The 17,649-nt window shown below is 31.5% G+C and overlaps 2 protein-coding genes across 6 annotated transcripts; both read right to left on the bottom strand.

Annotated features, from left to right (window-relative positions):
- Positions 1-357: 357 nt before the first annotated feature.
- LOC108340413 (uncharacterized) lies at positions 358-9,407 on the bottom strand. 5 transcript variants are annotated; one of them, XM_017577784.2, is made up of 8 exons: positions 9,048-9,407; positions 8,694-8,965; positions 5,083-5,143; positions 2,334-4,695; positions 2,177-2,261; positions 1,253-2,097; positions 1,046-1,150; positions 358-947 (listed from the first exon to the last, which is right to left on the bottom strand). In XM_017577784.2, exons 4-6 carry the CDS (start codon positions 4,583-4,585, stop codon positions 1,303-1,305), a joined length of 3,132 nt encoding a protein of 1,043 aa, XP_017433273.1. In that variant the 5' UTR covers positions 4,586-4,695; positions 5,083-5,143; positions 8,694-8,965; positions 9,048-9,407; the 3' UTR covers positions 358-947; positions 1,046-1,150; positions 1,253-1,302. The 5 variants fall into 5 exon arrangements, with proteins under 5 accessions (XP_017433273.1, XP_052733642.1, XP_017433272.1 ...); XM_052877682.1 differs by lacking the exon at positions 5,083-5,143 and having other exon boundaries at positions 8,694-8,951; XM_017577783.2 differs by lacking the exon at positions 5,083-5,143 and having other exon boundaries at positions 8,694-8,943.
- Positions 9,408-10,378: 971 nt separating this feature from the next.
- On the bottom strand, positions 10,379-11,944 carry LOC108339491 (transcription factor MYB53). The gene is made up of 4 exons (XM_017576619.2): positions 11,918-11,944; positions 11,555-11,824; positions 10,668-11,408; positions 10,379-10,543 (listed from the first exon to the last, which is right to left on the bottom strand). The coding sequence occupies exons 2-4, from the start codon at positions 11,818-11,820 to the stop codon at positions 10,525-10,527; spliced, it is 1,026 nt and encodes a 341-aa protein (XP_017432108.2). The 5' UTR covers positions 11,821-11,824; positions 11,918-11,944; the 3' UTR covers positions 10,379-10,524.
- Between the last annotated feature and the right edge of the window lie 5,705 nt (positions 11,945-17,649).

Genomic DNA, 17,649 nt, shown 5'->3' with positions numbered 1-17,649 from the left:
AATTTGGAGACATAATGACTATGACCGACAATTAGGTCGTCGGTAACACAGTGCAGGTTACAAAGCCTGTTATACACTACATACCCACCACAATACACCTGCCAATCAATATCACTATACATCAATGCACTCAACATTTGTTTCATACACTGCCTACCTACCACAATACACCTGCCAATCAATATCATTATACATCAATGCACTCAACATTTGTTTCATAAACTGCAGGTTGCACTGCTATTTGTACACTACTTACCCATCACAATACACCTGCCAATCAATATCATCATTCATCGATGTATTCAATATTTGTTTTACAAAATGCAATCAATATCATCAAACATCAAACATCAAATCTATATCATTAATACCATAGAAGTAGTGGTTAACAGTAATAAACCTCAAAACACAAATGTTTTTAAACTAAGCAACTAAGTTTTAAAAGTTTATTGACTATTAATACCATAAAAGTAGTTGTTAATACTAATAAACGTCAAAACTCAAAAGTTTTTAAACTAAGCAACTAAGTTTTAAAAGTTCATCAACTCCTAATAGTTAGTATAATCATCAGAATCATCTTGTTGCTGAGGCAGTTGTTGTTGGACATGTGGTTGCACTAGAGTAGGCTGTTGCTTGATAGGTGGTTGCACTGGAGTGGGTTGCATGGGCTGTGTCAATGACTGTGGCTGGTGGAAAGATGATGGGGCGGATACTCCTTCCTAAGGTATGAATCTCCAATCTAGTCATAACTGTATCCCTCCTCTTATAGCACTGTAATTTGAGGCAAGTTGTCCTGCCCCATAAACTATTCCTTTCTTCTTCCCCTCGACGACATCAACCCATCATTGGGTCCTCATGATACCCTCATTTGCATTTGTTCTTGAGGCAGCATCAGGAGTAAATCCCACCTTCGATCTCGCCTGTGTAAGTCTAGTAGAAAAATCTTCCTGTTAAATAAGATAGAAAACGTCAATAACTTTAATTTCAAAGTGTGAAACTAAAATAAAGAGTACAACATTGAATATTGTTACGCCAAACTACTTACAATGGTCTTGCGAGACCTTTCATCAACGTATGTGTTAGTCCCCTTCCGGAGATGAGTTTGTGTAAACACCTCATCAACATGAACAACATGTCCCAGCTCTGCTGCCTGTAAAATTATAAAACACACACATACATAGATACATATATATCAATTTCAAAATACATGATGTTATGGAAAAATTGATAAAAAATGAATAAAGATTTCTACCATACGAATGACATGCATCATAACACAAGGGTTGTTCTAATACAATTGTCTTAATCGTCGTCATCATCGTTATTGTCATCATTGTTGGAACCGTCACTATGATCATCATAATGCAAAGAATCATCATCATCTTCATCGTTGTCTTCTTCATCGTCTTCAAATTCTTCTTCATCTTCGTCGTTGTCTTCTTCATCCTCTTCTTCTTCTCCTTCTTCATGTTCTTGGTTTTGTCCCTCCAACTCTTCATCGTCACCATCAAAGTCATGCAATGCAAATATACCTTCAACTTCAATAATTTCATTTTCATGTTCCATTTCATGAACTTGGTAAGGGATTTCCTCTTGAACATCATTTGACTCAATTCGACCTCTAGGCTTTGTTTGTATAGCAACACACCAACCACATTTGTCAATGGTATGAAAATTTGGATATGGAACGTAATAAACTTGTCTAACATTGTGTGCTAGAATGAATGGATCAAATGGGCAGTATCGTGAAGTCATTTGAATTTCAACAATATTATACCTAGGATCCACTCTTGTTCCATTCCTAGAAGGATCAAACCATTCACAATAAAAAACAACTACTCTCTTTGGAGTAGATGAACTATTGTACTCCAGCTCATAAATTTTTTGAATAATCCCATAGAAATCATCATAACCACCCTCAGTAAGTCTCTTCACAAACACACCACAATTAGTTGTCTTCCTTCCTTTGGACCATGCATTTGTGTGGAACTTGTACCCATTGACAAAATATGTGTGCCATTCTTTAACACATCTCATGGGCCAATTTGACAAATCTCTTAGATCTTGAATTATGGGACTTAATGCTTGGTTATGAACCTACAAATACGTGAAGAAATATTAAGTTACAAGTGTTAAACCAATTGATGTGTTCATGATTACGAAAACATAGACATACTTGATATTTGAACCACTGTGGAAACTCCGAGTGTATTAAACTAGAACTACTTCCTTCTGGGACTTGCATTGCCATAAGAAATGAGCTGTTAAATATGAACACAGTTAAAGACTATAACAATTTGAGGATTGACAATAAGTTTAGGTTTAGAACATACTCAAGGTAGACCTTAACTTCGATGCAATTAATTAACACGTGGACGTGAGCAGAGTTGAATTCAGCATCAGTTAACCAATAAGTGAACTTCTTTCCCACGGGACGACCCACTTGTTGAAATATTGACAATGTTGATTGACATGTACCAGTTTGGCATTGTGTTTCATTCCTAACATTGTTTGGCAACAACATAAAGTTTTTGAAATAATGTGAACAAAAATATGTTGTCTCACGATATAAGTAAGTTGCACATATCGATCCTTCCACTCTAGCTTTATTTTTCACTGAACGTTTTGATTGCCCCATAAACCTTTCAAACGGATACATCCACCTATATTGCACTGGCCCACCAAGCCATGCTTCATATGCAAGATGAATTGGAAGATGTTCCATTAAATCAAAAAATGCAGGAGGAAATATTCTTTCCAATTTGCAAAGAATAAATGGAATATTTTCCTCCAACTTTCTCAGTGAATCTGCCTTGAGCGTTGTGGCGCACAAATCCTTGAAAAAATGACTGATTTCTATGATTGGATTTAATACGTGGATTGGCAAACAGCTAAACGCAACCGGGACTAAAGTCTCCATAAATACATGACAATCATGACTCTTCAAACCTTGAATACTAACCTTATCAATATTAACACATCTAGCCAAGTTTGAAGAATAGCCATCTGGCATTTTAAGCTTCTTTACCCATTGACAAATTATTCTAGCCTCGTCTTTTGATACGGAGAAATTCGCCTTTGGCTTCACCAACCTGCCATTATGTTGAGGCTTCAACTGTAAGTCTCTTCTAGCACAATATAAAGATAAATCTTTTCTTGCATTTTCATTATCTTTTGTTTTGCCACTAACATTCATAACCGTGTTAAAGATGTTGTCAAAGAAATTCTTTTCTATATGCATGACATCCAGGTTATGTCTGAGCAAGTTATCCTTCCAATACGGAAGATCCCAAAAGATGCTTCTTTTTGTCCAGTTATGCCACTCTCCAAACCCTTCTATCCTATTAATACCACTTTCAGTGACTTTTGGAAAATGTTTTACTCTTCTCCACACTTGAGAAGGATTAAGTCTAGGCGGTGGCAAATCTGTTTCAAGTTCGCCTTTGCGAAAAGCTTTTTTGTTCTTCCTGAACATGTGATCCATGCGCAAGAACCTTCGATGACAGTCAAACCAACTATTTTTCCGACCATAACTCAATGAGAATGATTTCGTGTGTTCCATGCAATGCGGACAAGCTAATCGACCATGCGTGCTCCAACCAGATAACATGCCATATGCAGGAAAGCCATTAATTGTCCACATCAAAGCTGCTCTCATAAGGAAATTTTGCTTCTTTGACACATCGTACGTCCAAATACCACTCCATAGCTTCTTTAAATCATCAATCAAAGGCTCCAAATAAACATCAACGGATGCCTTGGGATTAGATGAACCTGGTATTATACACGTTAAAAACATGTAAGGCTTTGTCATACACATCTCAGGAGGAAGATTGTATGGGGTCACAATTACCGGGCAACATGAATATGGTGATGTAGAAGCCTGAATGTATGGCGTAAACCCATCTGAACATAGACCAAGTCGCACATTACGCGCATCACTAGCAAAGGATGGATGTTTACGATTGAAGTGCTTCCAAGCTTCACCGTCAGAAGGATGACGCAACACTCCTTCAGTTTTTTTACCATCATGCCATGTCATGTGTTCAGCTGTTTGCATTGAAGCGAACATTCTTTGTAATCTAGGAATGATAGGCAAGTAGAACATGTACTTGAATGGAATTGGTTTTTTTTGCCTCCGTTCAGGATGTATTGTCTGAAATCGAGGCTGGCCACAAAATTTACATTGGACCAAGGATGCATCATTCTTGCCATTGTCGTTATCATAGAAAAGCATACATCCATTGAGACAACAATCAATCTTTTTTGCTTCCAATCCTAGCTTTGAAACACATTGTTTGGCTTCATAATAATTCTTCGGCAAATAATTGTTTACTGGTGTTAGCTCTGAAATCAATTTTGAAATGAAGTCCATTGCTTGATTGGGAACGTTCCAATTAGATTTACAAGCCATGAGTTTAATGCAAACTGACAATTTTGACTCTGATGACCCATCAAATACAGGTTCGTTTGCATCTGCCAATAAGTTGTAAAACCTTTGAGTGATTTCATTAGGAGACTCTTCATCAGAACTATCTTCTTGTTCAGAATGTCGACGAATAACACTGTCGATCATTTCTTGCATATATATTAATTGATCCAGAACTTGAACAAACTTTACTTGGAAAACTAGTTCAGAAATACTGGGTCGACAGCATAGCAATATGGGGTGGACTCAAGTTTAATAGAAAATACCTGCAAAAAAAAATCAAATTAATTATAAATTTTCATTCATAATAATTGACTATTTTAATAACTAATAACTTTTAGTTTTATAAATTAACATCAAAATTGTTCCCTTAGATAATAACTTCAACGATGGATTATTTTTTGTTTCTAAAAGTATTTCCATATAAAGATTTTCTCGTAGTAATAAACATGAAATCATAAAAAAAAAATAACAATAAACAAGAGAATGTTTAGCAGAATCCATAACATAGACATGCAATAACCACAAACAAATAGAATAAGAATTATGGTGAATAATGAATCTTTCCCTCTAAAATGACATAATTAATTCAAAAAGATAAAAGAAAAATGGTGTGTCTCTGCAAGAATAAGATGAAAACATATGATGCTCACTTAGTATGTAGAAGGTGGAATCAAGCAATCATCTAAGCACTGCAACATTCAAACATGAGCACTGCAACATTCAAACATGAGCACACATAATAACTAACATTCAAACATGAGCACACATAATTTTAAATCTTAAATAGATTTAAATTGCACATGATAAAAATGTAACATCAACTAAAAGGAAAATGATAAGGTGCACTTATTGGTAATGACATCAACTAAAAGGAAAGCATTTATCACATAAACTAAAGTATATTTTTATGATAATTTCCTAAAGCATTTTCTTAACATCATCAATGTAACCATAAATTAAAACAAAATTTTCCTTGCCATTTCATCGTAAGATAGTGGACACCATCTTGTATCACTTATGCTCCAATCAATAAAAATGAACCACGGAAGATATGCATAAGTTCTATATATAGGATCATAACATAAAGCATGGGCCATAAATACTTACATTTAGTGAGCACTTTCAAGGTAGAGAGTGTGAAGATACTGACTAATAAGCAAGTGCACTCAGGAATTGGCAGTGCACTTTCAAGGTAGAGAGTGTGAAGATACATTAAATGAAATCGAAATACACTCAGCTTTATTAAATCTGCACTTAATGGAAGAAAAGTTGAAAAAAAATGTTGGTTTGGTCACTCAGGAGTAGTAGGTATTTACTGTCAGTGTAGTTCTACCCACCGGTGTAAAAAAGTTTATCACTCACATGAATAAGCTTCAAATTAATCATCTTCCATTGAGAAAAAAATTGTAAATAAGTGTTCCAGTTCGTTTGAAGAACAACAGGTTTCCACAGAATACTGATTTAGAATAATAGTTGCAGAAGAAGTACACCAAATGCATGCATGTGCAGTAATATGTATGTATATATACACATACACACACACACACACACTGAGGTATGAGTACTGGAAATGTTCTTATCATCATACACATCAGAAAAATAACGTTGATGTGGAAATTATGCAACTTTTTGATCATTCATCATTGTCTATAATAACTGGTATACACTCCAAAAGGAACCCCCAAAAGTAAAGAGATTAAGCATCAACTATCTTGTTTAAATAATTCACCTAATAGATCATACATACCCATTATGCCATTACATCTCCAGATAAAAATATCATGTCATCAAACTGGCACATGCCCCAATGTACATTAGTTTTTGCTTCCAAAGAGAAAATTGAAATAAAAATCCAAAAGTCACCTCAGAGAAAAGAAAAAAGAGATTGTATCAAAATAATTGGGATCTTCTTCAAATGTTGGAAGCAGAAAGTGGAAAAGCCTTAGGAAAGGTTTTTGGAACGGGCCCTTATGGGATAAAGTGATTATTATAATGAAAGAGAACGAAAAAAGAAAGATATCATATTCGAATACCAATGAAGAGAAAGCAAAGCAAAGTGGTGTATTATGATATTACTATCACATTATGTCATCTATTTTGTTCTTAGTTGAATCTTTTGGACCCACAAAGTATTAATGGCCCAGCTAAGTAACTAGGAACAGTTTTAGACTCCTTTCTATACAAGAAAAACTTGTCCATAAACCAATGATAGTGCCTTTTGTATTACAACCTCACTCTCTCTCTCTCTCTCTCTCTTTCTCTATCTCTATCTTTCAACCCATTCCCCTACTTAAAGGAGCTACTGGCTACTGCATTGCCTTGTCAATGTGCATCTACACTAACTAAACTACTATACCAACTTCACGTACATTCTGTCCATGTAGATTTGAAACTGATAAATCACTGAAAAACCAGTTGGTAAAACCCAATCATAACTTATACATAGTTTATAATATTTGAGTGTGTTAACTAATTTTTGTTGATGTCAATTATTGAATCTTAAAGAAGTGCGTTAATTGATTTAATGTGATTTTTAAAAGGTGGAATTTGAGGAGTGGCAGACTATTTTGATATATTTTCCAAACGTACATGAAAGTGAGGTTGGAGTGATTAAAGAGATATGCTAAAAAGGACAACAAAAGTGGATTGTGTAACTTTAACCCCAAGCGGATAATAATTAAATGCGATGTGTAACTTTGAGGTGATAGTTAATGTTTACTTTCATATGTAGTAAATATTTTAAATCTAAAATATAGATATTTTAAATCAAAATTCATCCACTTATTCTCAATACTGCTAAATTGAATCTGAATAAATTCTAGACTTTGCAAATGTTCCCTTTTTCAGATTCAAAACCAAAGACATTCATAACCAAAAACATTCAAACTAGAACCTGTTATGTGGAAAAATATGCAACAGAAAATGAAGAACACCCAAATTTAATGCTTCTAAAGAAATGGCCCAAATTTTGGATATTGATGAAGAAATTTGTCTTTTTCCCAACAACTAACTCCTGCAAAGTTGACTCTAACAAGAGTAATAATATATTAATATATCCATTTAACTAAGTCAATAAATACTACTGCTACAGTGAAGTATTATATTTGCTGCAGCAGAGGCTAATGTTTATTTTTGTATTTTTTTTTCTGCTGCTCCAGCTTTATATGCATAATAACTGTCACCCTGCCATTGATATCTTTCTTCCGTATATGGCAATGAAATTAAAGCATCACTAAAAGACAATGGCTCAGCAGTCTAGATATGAAAATCCATATTTTAATATGAAAGAAATATCGGAAAAATTATGAGGATGTTGCAGGTGTTTTGAGACCCAAAATGGGTGCTTTCATTTTGCACTAGTCGATCACCATATATTGTGCAATGCTTTTAGATTGCTTGTAAGAAAGAAGGCTTAGGCTTTGGCTTGGCTTAAGGGTGAAAGGGAGTGGAAAACAGACTACTATAAGAGCACCTAGTGAGGTGTCAAAAGAAGGTGAAACTTGTGCTAGTGAAGCAAAATCACTTGCTTCTCAAGCAAAATCTCTCAGCTCTCTGCAAGACTCATCTGATAAAACTTTGGAGTTTACTCTGATCTTTTTGGGAACTACAATTGTTAGCTACCCTTTCTCCCCTTCTTATATTTCACAATTCACACCAAATCAATAATCATGCCTTGACTTTTGTTGTGAAGGGAGAAGCAAGATTCACATCATCATCATCATCACATTTCATCATTTGTTGTTTTGAGAATAGAAAAAATGAAAGTAACATTACCATATACTAACATACAAACCACAACAACGTAACTGAAAACATCGGAAGTGATTATGTTTACACTATGTGATATAGAAATGTATCTGACACAGTATTGCACACACAACTAACGACTGTTCAACAGTCTCTATTTCTTAGTTGAGCAGTGAGCGTTTATGACACAAGTCTCTGCAACATTTGACAATATTATCATTACTTCAAGACACCATCTTTCTTCTCACAACATGGAAGGAGTTGGAAATTTAATTTCCATGACCAAATTGAAAAGGTGTGGCCTACGATGAAACAGATGGGGCTCATATAAGACCGCATACACTGCAATGTTACTGAATTGACCCTTGGAAGCACAGGAATCACGGTACCAAACAACAAACAGAAGTTCTAAAATAAACAAAGTTGACCATGGGCATGTAACATTAAATTATTCCGCTCTTTGTCAATTATGCAAAAGAGTAAGTAAGTGGATGACCCCATGCCATGATGTTACCTCGCGAGTGAAGTCTCGACAGCGGGAGTCTGTAAACCGCAAGTGAGATTAAGCCCAATGAAGCTTGCGGAGGGGAGATTGAACTGCAATGGCGGTTGTCCAGCTGACGTCGCGGTTGAAGCACAATGGAGGAGGTGAACTCCGGCAACCCACACCTACTGCCCTTGGAGAAGATCACTGCGAGGGCGGTTCTCGAGCTGACGTCGCAGTTGAAGCACAATGGAGGGAGGCGAACTCCGGCAACCCACACCTAAGGCCCTTGCAGAAGATCACTGCCAGGGTTATCAGATTGGGGAAATCACAAAACGAAGGGATTAGGGTTCTCGTGCGAAATGAAAATGTGAGAGGAAATACCTGACTTTCGCCCTAATTGATCAAAGAAAATGGAGGCACGTGAACTCCGGCAGCAACCACCTACGATCCTTGGAGAAGATGAGTGTGAGGATTCTGAGATTGGGGAAATCAGAGAAGGGGTTGAGGGAATAAGGATTTTCGTGCAAAATGAAAATGTGAGAGGGAATACTCTCATCTTGAGCCTAAATCATCGAAGATATTACGGACGGTCAAGACCCGTCGGTCATTTATTTCACCAAAGCATCACCAAAGGTGTGTTAAGCCCGGCGGAATAGTTAGCCCGTCGGTAATATTCCGCCGGTAGGTAACCCTTTTCCTGAAGTAATTTAGAATGAAGAAGCTTTGATTTATCTGGATTTTGTTTTGGAAGGTTTAGGAAGAAAAAAAATTATATTTTTATGAAAATACAATTATATAAGAGTAAAAAGATGAAATCATCACAAAATTATTTCTACAAAATTAATTATTTTTTGTCGTTGTGGAAATTCAAAACAATAATTAAGATAAAGATTTTTAATTAAAATGTAATTACCATTAGAGAATTAAATAAAGTGATTATTTTTCTAAAAGATTTCAAGGTATTAGTCGGAAACAGGAATAAAGTTAAAACGATTTTTTTGAATTAATGATAACTTTTCTAATTGTGGAGTTTCATGGCGGTAATACTGAACAAATAAGAGATTAGAAAAGGTAACTTTAAATTTAAATGTAAGAAACCATTAGAATTAGCTATAATTATTATCTTTATTGCAATTAGATGACTTAGAGGAAAACTTAATTAAAGATGAAAAGATGATTAAGCTTACGTATAATATTAGGTTGAATATATACAGTAATAGAAGAGTTTCATGCAGAATCATACGTCTTCTTCCTCTTTTCTCTGTTTTACTGTTCCGCCTCTCGCAAATATGGGAAACAATAAAATTCAATGCAAAAATTATAATGAACTAAAAATTTTAAATATTAATATATGAAATCAAGAGACTTACAAAATTAAGTTAAATACTTATTTTAACATTTAAATATTAATTATTATTTTTTGCAAAGTATATAATTCTTTTATAGTTTTGTAAACACATGATAATATAATCATACAAATAGAAAAGACTTTAAGAAAAAGTTGATGCCTCACGTCATAAACAGCAATCTGCCACCCTTACTTCTGACTTTAAATTTGTTTCATTTTCAACCATTCAAAGCATAATGACTCTTGCATTCATCACACATAATATTGTTCAAGAAAGAAGGTATATATATATATATATATATATATATATATATATATATATATATATATATACTACAAAATAAATTACAATCTGCATGCTGCATGAACCTATTATCTACGATACAATGGAACCTTGTATAAAGATGAATCCATCTTCAATTTCATAGGAACCAAACAACTATTTCTATAAATGAACACCATGTGTTGATCACAGAGATCAATGATAATTCCTATTATCGCAGTTGTCTGCTACAGGTTACAATCTTGGCTGCAAATAGGTATGAAAAAATCAGTATAATAAATGAATTTAGAAGAGAAAGTATAAAATAAGCACAAGTGGAGCTAAAAGAATAGTGCAATAATATAAAAATCGTGACACAAAAGTTACTTACTCTATGAGATCTTTCCAATAAGCATCAGTTACTTCCTCATACATGAAATCTCCCAACATTTCAAAGGTGGTTGAAGTGGAAGAAGGGTCAGAAAATTCATTTGGGTTTACCATGTTTTCCATTTGTTTGCCACTTGAACATTCGGGTGTGGCTGAAACCAGATTTGGAAGAGAATCTAATGCTGTTGAAAATGAATAAGGGACATCGAGTTGTTCATCAACCTTTTCAGATTTCATGCAACTCCTGTTGCTTCCTCCATTCATGTGGTTATACCCAGTTGGTAGAGCTTGCTGCTGAGGAGGAGCTTCAAAGCTTTGAAAAAAGTTTGACTGATTCTGAGAAAGAAAACCAGTTGAACTATTGTAAAGGTTTTGGAGCTTGGACTGATCCAATCCCAAAATTTCATCTGGCAGTGATGATCCAAAAGGATTGAGCAGGTCCAAGTTTGAGGCAGGACTAGCCACAAGGACTTGAAGCATGTTATGCAGCAATTGGAGTTTGGCTAGTTCTGTAGCATCTGATTGCAGCCTTAGAGCATTAATGTCCAAAGTGTTTGTGAAAATGTTTGTAGCAGTCAGCAACTGTTGAAGACTGGATAGAAGATTAAGCTGATCTGATCTTGGACGATGAGTCACTGGATCCAACCCCATTTGCAGAAGCTTTTTCTTTAAATGAGTGTTCCAGAAATTCTTAATTTCATTATCAGTCCTTCCTGGCAGATGACCTGCTATAGCTGACCACCTAACCATGGAAATAACGCACACAGACAAAAAAACATCAGTTTATCTGTAAAGTACTATGAAAAGGTAAACATAGTTACATAGATCTACCAAAGCATGTTTCATTCTGATTATGCATCAAATGAGACTAAATGAATAGTAATTTACTTATTGCCAAGAACTGCATGTAAATTGATGATGAGTTGCTGTTCTTCCTCAGAGAACTTTCCTCTTTTGATATCAGGTCTCAAATAGTTTGTCCACCTTAGCCTACAACTTTTCCCACACCTGTTCAATCCTGCAAGTTTTGGAAGTGCTCTCCAACTTCCATGCCCATGTTTCTGAATGTAATCCACCAATATATTATCCTCTTCTGGGGTCCAAGGACCCTTCTTCAAACCACTTTCATCACTGCATGGTGCTCTCCCCATCATCACACTGCATAAAAATGTTGAGAATAAAACAGTATAAGAACTCATTTCCTTCTGTGTTAGTTTCCTTCAAAACCAGTCAGAGCAAAAAAATCCAAACCTTGTTGGATCGAGTAATGAAAGTACATAGACCTATTGGAAGTTACCAGAGAGATGATTGTTATCTATATATATATATATATATATATATATATATATATATATATATATATATATATATATATATATATATATATATATATATAAACATATGTATATAATATAGAACATGTTTCAAAGCTTGTTTACTATGCTGTGATAGAAATTTACAAGTTTGTCCCGTGTTGTACATAAACAAAGATAAGATAACGACCCTGAAAAAGAGCATCGAAAGACACTCCTTAGAGTAATGTTGCTTCTAATTGTAGTGTTTGTGATTTCAAAGGGGAGACGCAAACATGATTAGCCACAGTCATAGATTTTCATTTTTTTATCAAACAGTTTATGCAAATGCTTTTCCTTTGACGACCCATTTTAGTTTTTTCATCCATTTTTAAAAACTGATAATTTGCATCAGCAGTCTAACTGAAAAGGAAAGTTTCATATTTATATCAGTTATTATTAACTTTTTCAAAAATGGAGGAAAACATAATAGGGTACGCATTTATTAAAAACTGCATTAATAGCATGTTCTTCTTTGCTTTAGTTTGTCTTTTCCTTAGGTACATTGAGGAGCATATCCATGAGATTAGCCACGTCAAGTGTGAAATTTGACTCCATGACACGTTGTTTATATATGCAGAAAACACGAAAATGGAGGAATAAAGGGATAAAACATGCAGAAATTTTCAACGTGAGCTTGGCTTGTCCAACAAGAACAAGGCACAATCTGGCACATACGTATGACAATGGCCACCTTCTCCATATACTTTGCACCAAGAAGGGAAGCAACAAACTTAAACTACCAACGAGGGTAGGTAACCACGTGGCAGCTTCTCAGCAACTTTCAACCTCACTTTTCATGTCCCACATTGAAAAGGAACCTCACTCTCAAAATATCGACCATCTATATATGTATATAGCATAACTAAGCCATTTAAATTGTTTCATCTTGTACGCTAATTAAATATTAAATATATCTGGACTCCATAAAACCCTAACGAATACATAGGATTGTTAAATTTTTTATTAGGATTATTAAATTTTTCGTTTGAAAAAGAAAAATCAAACTATTAGTGAAATAATTAATGATTTTGGGAATCCATGTTCATATATATATTAGCCATACAATAGCATATACTAATAATTTAACTATATAAATGCATTATATACAACTAATACATAGCCATAATCAGTATTTATATTAAAAATTTAATTCTCTTATAGTCTAGGAGATCAATGTTACCTAACAATGCCTAACACGTTTATAAATGAAGTCATTTGTCAGCTCTCATAAATAAATATTATTATACCGCCATTAAATAATAACATGCATTAAGCTACTTTACGTTTATAATAATTAACTTATAAAGTCATGGAAAAAATTAACAATATAAAAAATATATACTAAAAATAAATGTCCATGAAACTCTAATATTTTGTATTAATAATATAATGTGATTATAGTATATTGTCATTTATATATGCATGATTACAAATTAATTTATAATTTTTATATTTAATAAAATTGTTGTGAATGGGAATGAAAAATGAAAAGTAAAGTGTCTTGAATGAAATTGATTGAAAGAGAAACAAATGATAGAAGCTAGGGCTAATTATTCAATGTTATTAGGTAACAATGAAAGCAGTCAAGATTGCCTACTGCATATCTCCTGTAATTAGAAAATGGAAAAATGATACAGATTTATTTTACAATATTTTAATATAATGTGATATTTTTTCACTAGTTTATTATTTATTTATTGTTGTACTAACATATTTTAAATTTAATGAAAAAATAACACATGTATTGTATCAAAATATTGTCAAAAATTTCTGTTAATATATCATTATTTTTAGAAAATATGCATATATGTAAATTGTGAAATGTTATTTTATTTTTTATTATAATTAAGTAAACTTTAAACTTAACAAAATCGTAATTTTATACCTATTTTTATTGGTGTGCGACTTTTTATACATATTAATGAAACTAAATATTTATTTAATAGATTTAAGCTTAGCACAATCCGAATTTATATATATATTTATATATGTGTGTGACTTTTTATACCGAAAAATTAAATATTTACATATGTTACACTTCAAATCCAATTCTTAACAAAATATTTTACTTTTAAATTACTTGAAGAATCCATCAACCGTCAAAGATTAGGTAAATCTGAGAATAACAAAGACTTAAAAATGCTTTACTATGGCGTCCTCAAATGCAACTCTTTATACACATTCACAACAATTCTTAAAGTTAGAACTATAACATTGACTAAAATTCCATTTTCATACTTAATTTCCTGTTTAATGTTCTATCTATTCATTAATTTCCTCAACGACGTCAAAGTCCTCGTTTTTTCATCTGTATTACCAAAATGTTTCTCAATCTGAATCATCAAAATCCTAATTTTTGGCAACATATTTTTTATAGGCTTAGTTGGTTTAAACTTTTTATTTTATATTGAAAATGCAACAGAAATTTTGGCACCATTGCAACAGTTCATCTTCCGTTTACCAAACAATGATTTTTTATAATTGAATCCGGTTTTTGAGCATTGAAAAAACTTACTCCCTCATGGGAAACAATTAATCATAAATAATTGGAGGAAGTAACTAATAAATGGAGCATAGCACATGATATTTTCTGTAAGACTTTGTTGATATTATTATAACAAAATTCTGAGTTTTTTTTATTGTTTCAAAAATAAAATATGTCAGTTTTGGTATACTTTAATCTCATGTTATATTACTTAGTACTTGAGTTTAAAATAATTTAAATACATATATTTATTTTTAATTTTTTTAGAGAAATTTTTAAAAGTAAAATTGTGAGTTCAAAAACGGATAATACTATTCTAAATACAAAGCATCGTTCTCTAAGGAGAAGGTCGAAATTACATCGAAGTGATTATTTACCATGAAATTTATATTTATTATGATTTTTTAAATTTATTTTATCGTCACTTATTTTCTTTTTGATATTTTAATTTTAAAGTCATATAAGAATATAAATATTAGTTGTTAAAGAAAACATCTATTCATTTTCAAGGCTGATGGAAACCTCTGACTTATTTGACCGCTTCGATATTCAATGCAAACGACAATTTAATTGTATGCCTAAAAGTTAAAAGCACAAAAGAAGCTTACGAGATAGACGTGGGGAGAAAAAAAAAAGAATATTAGATATTTTCCACAAAAATATTTAAGATGGATATAAATTTATAATAAAAAGAGAGAAAATGCTTTTATTAATAATGGATATAATTATTGGAAAATTATAAGAAATAGTTTATATATAATTTTTTAAACCTTATTATTGTTTCAATTGGATGCAATGACTAAATGAAATCTAATTCGTTCCAGAGTTTTTATGCTCACAACAGGACAATCCAAAGGCACCACAGACAAAAAAAAATTGTTAAAAGAACTGTGAAAATTCTTTACAATATTTGTACTTTTTTTGTATTTTTTTGAAATTTTGTTACGGTTGAGAAATTATTATTACTTTTTATTTTTTATTAATTATGCATTCTCCACTATAATATTTTAGAAGGTGAACAGAAAATTTTCACAACAAATTAAAATATTATTATGAATTTTAACATTTTTGTTACCCTCAAAATCCTATCAATCATTTATATTGTAAGAATTTACTAAAGTAAGGAAATGGAAATTAATCGAACTCTATAATAAAATTACACATAAAAAACATAAACAAATTATATTTATTATAAAAAAATTAAATAAATATATATAAATGAAACATTAAATCAGTTATATTATTATTTATGCATCAAAGCCAAATTAGTTAATCAGTACAGTAATTTTCCTTGTAAAAAACATAAAAAACTATAAACTACAAATACTTACAAAAATATAAACACTACATCATCTTTTTCTAAAATTCTAAGAAATCTTTAATAAAAAACATGACAAACTAAAATTAAATCACCCCAAACAAAATATATGAAAATCCTTTATCCAATCATATGTATTCACACTCATTTGAATAAGATTGGTTTCATGTATTATAGTTAATATTAATTTTTTTTTAAATTAATTAACTAGTATCAAATCTTGGTCAAGATACACAAGTCACACCATTTTTTAATAAAAATGTAGCTTGATTATTTAAATCGATAAGTGTCGTCCTTTAATTTACCAACCGAATTGGAAACTCCAAATCTCACAATATATCATATATAATATAATATTAAGATGTTGAACCAACCTCTATTGTTTAAACAAAAATAACAAAATGGGATGTTATACATTTTTTAAAAAATAATGATACTTTGTAATATTTTCTTAACAACATTTTAATATTATTTACGTGTCATTATGTGATTGGTCTAAAATTACTTTACAATCAATAATAATAATCATAAACATCAATATGAACCAATTACAAAATGACACGTAGATAATATTAAAATGTTGTCAAAAAAATATTGTCAAAGTATGATTATTTTTTTTAATAATCAGATCCTCATGGTGCTTAGTTTGCTAGTAAAAATAATCACACACGTTTGAATATAAAATCTGTAATTGAAATTAGTTCAAAGATACATGTAAGAGTTTAAAATGAATTTTACAAAAAATTAAAACAAGTGGATGGTCAAACAATTGAATGATAGCACGTGGTTTTATTATTTTTTGTTCTAGAGACATTGTACAGTGGTTTTTGATATCTGAGGAACAGAGAAAAGTGACGTCATAGTTATAATAGTCAATTTGGTGGTTTAAATGGATGGTAGAGTTTGCCGGACAATTTTCTCCAACATTACCTCATTATCTATGCTTACAAGCTACCTAGTTTTTGTTTTTGATCTTTAATAATATATTTTCTCTCATTAAAGTAATTCATTATTCTTTTTATTAAATGAAAAATTCACAACAATATTAACAATATTATTACTTGTTGAATTTAATTTTTGTTTTCTATTAATGTTAAAAATTTCATCGACTAAAAATAAAATCAATTTAAAATATATAAGTTTGTCAGGTTATAGATTATAAATTAGTGTTAAAAATCTCACCGTTAAAGATAAAATCAATTTAAAATATATAAATGAATAGAAATTTTATTTTATAAGTTGATTTTATGGAATTGAATTAGATTTAAAATTTATTGTTTTTAACAATTAATTTAGTGTAATTTTAATTTTTGGTTAGGAAAATTAGATCGTTTAACTTATTAACCTAATAATATTAAGATAAGATTAGTATAAGAGATTGTGGTTTAGTTGTTTAACTTATTAGCCTAACAAAATCTTGGAGCCGTCATAAGCTTGATTGTGGTAAGAGTTGGTAGATAAAAGGAACATTTTGTCAAAGAAAAAGATTTACATGGAGTAAATGGCTAGATTGATTTACGAAGTTGAAGGTATTATTAGGTTAATTTCAAAACATTTATTTCAAAAAGTATCTTTTAGTCCCTATTAATTTATTTCATAGTCTGACATGCCCATTTGACTTTTTATGTTTTTGTTAGATAAGGGAAAGTCAAAAAGCAAAAAAAAAATGTTTTCATTAAGAGAAATAAGGAAAAAATAAAAAGCAAAATTTGAATGAAAAGTTTGTAACTGATTTAATTAATGTAATAGAATAATTTTTTTAATATGTATTTAAAAATAACTTTTAATAGAGTTAAAAAAATCATTGTTAACTTTTTCATTCTTT

This window comes from Vigna angularis, chromosome 5, assembly GCF_016808095.1.
Source record: "Vigna angularis cultivar LongXiaoDou No.4 chromosome 5, ASM1680809v1, whole genome shotgun sequence".
NCBI classification, from domain to species: domain Eukaryota; kingdom Viridiplantae; phylum Streptophyta; class Magnoliopsida; order Fabales; family Fabaceae; genus Vigna; species Vigna angularis.
This window is presented reverse-complemented; position numbering and strand designations above follow the sequence as displayed.

Bases quoted from the DNA above. Each gene is read 5' to 3' on its own strand.
- LOC108339491 (XM_017576619.2), bottom strand. From the start codon at position 11,820: ATGATGGGGAGAGCACCATGCAGTGATGAAAGTGGTTTGAAGAAGGGT. The intron at 11,409-11,554 runs GTAAATTACTAT...TTCCATGGTTAG, and splicing joins CATGCAGTTCTTGGCAATAA to GTGGTCAGCTATAGCAGGTC.
- LOC108340413 (XM_017577784.2), bottom strand. From the start codon at position 4,585: ATGCAAGAAATGATCGACAGTGTTATTCGTCGACATTCTGAACAAGAA. The intron at 2,262-2,333 runs GTATGTTCTAAA...CATATTTAACAG, and splicing joins GAAGTTAAGGTCTACCTTGA to CTCATTTCTTATGGCAATGC. The intron at 2,098-2,176 runs GTATGTCTATGT...ACGTATTTGTAG, and splicing joins CACAGTGGTTCAAATATCAA to GTTCATAACCAAGCATTAAG.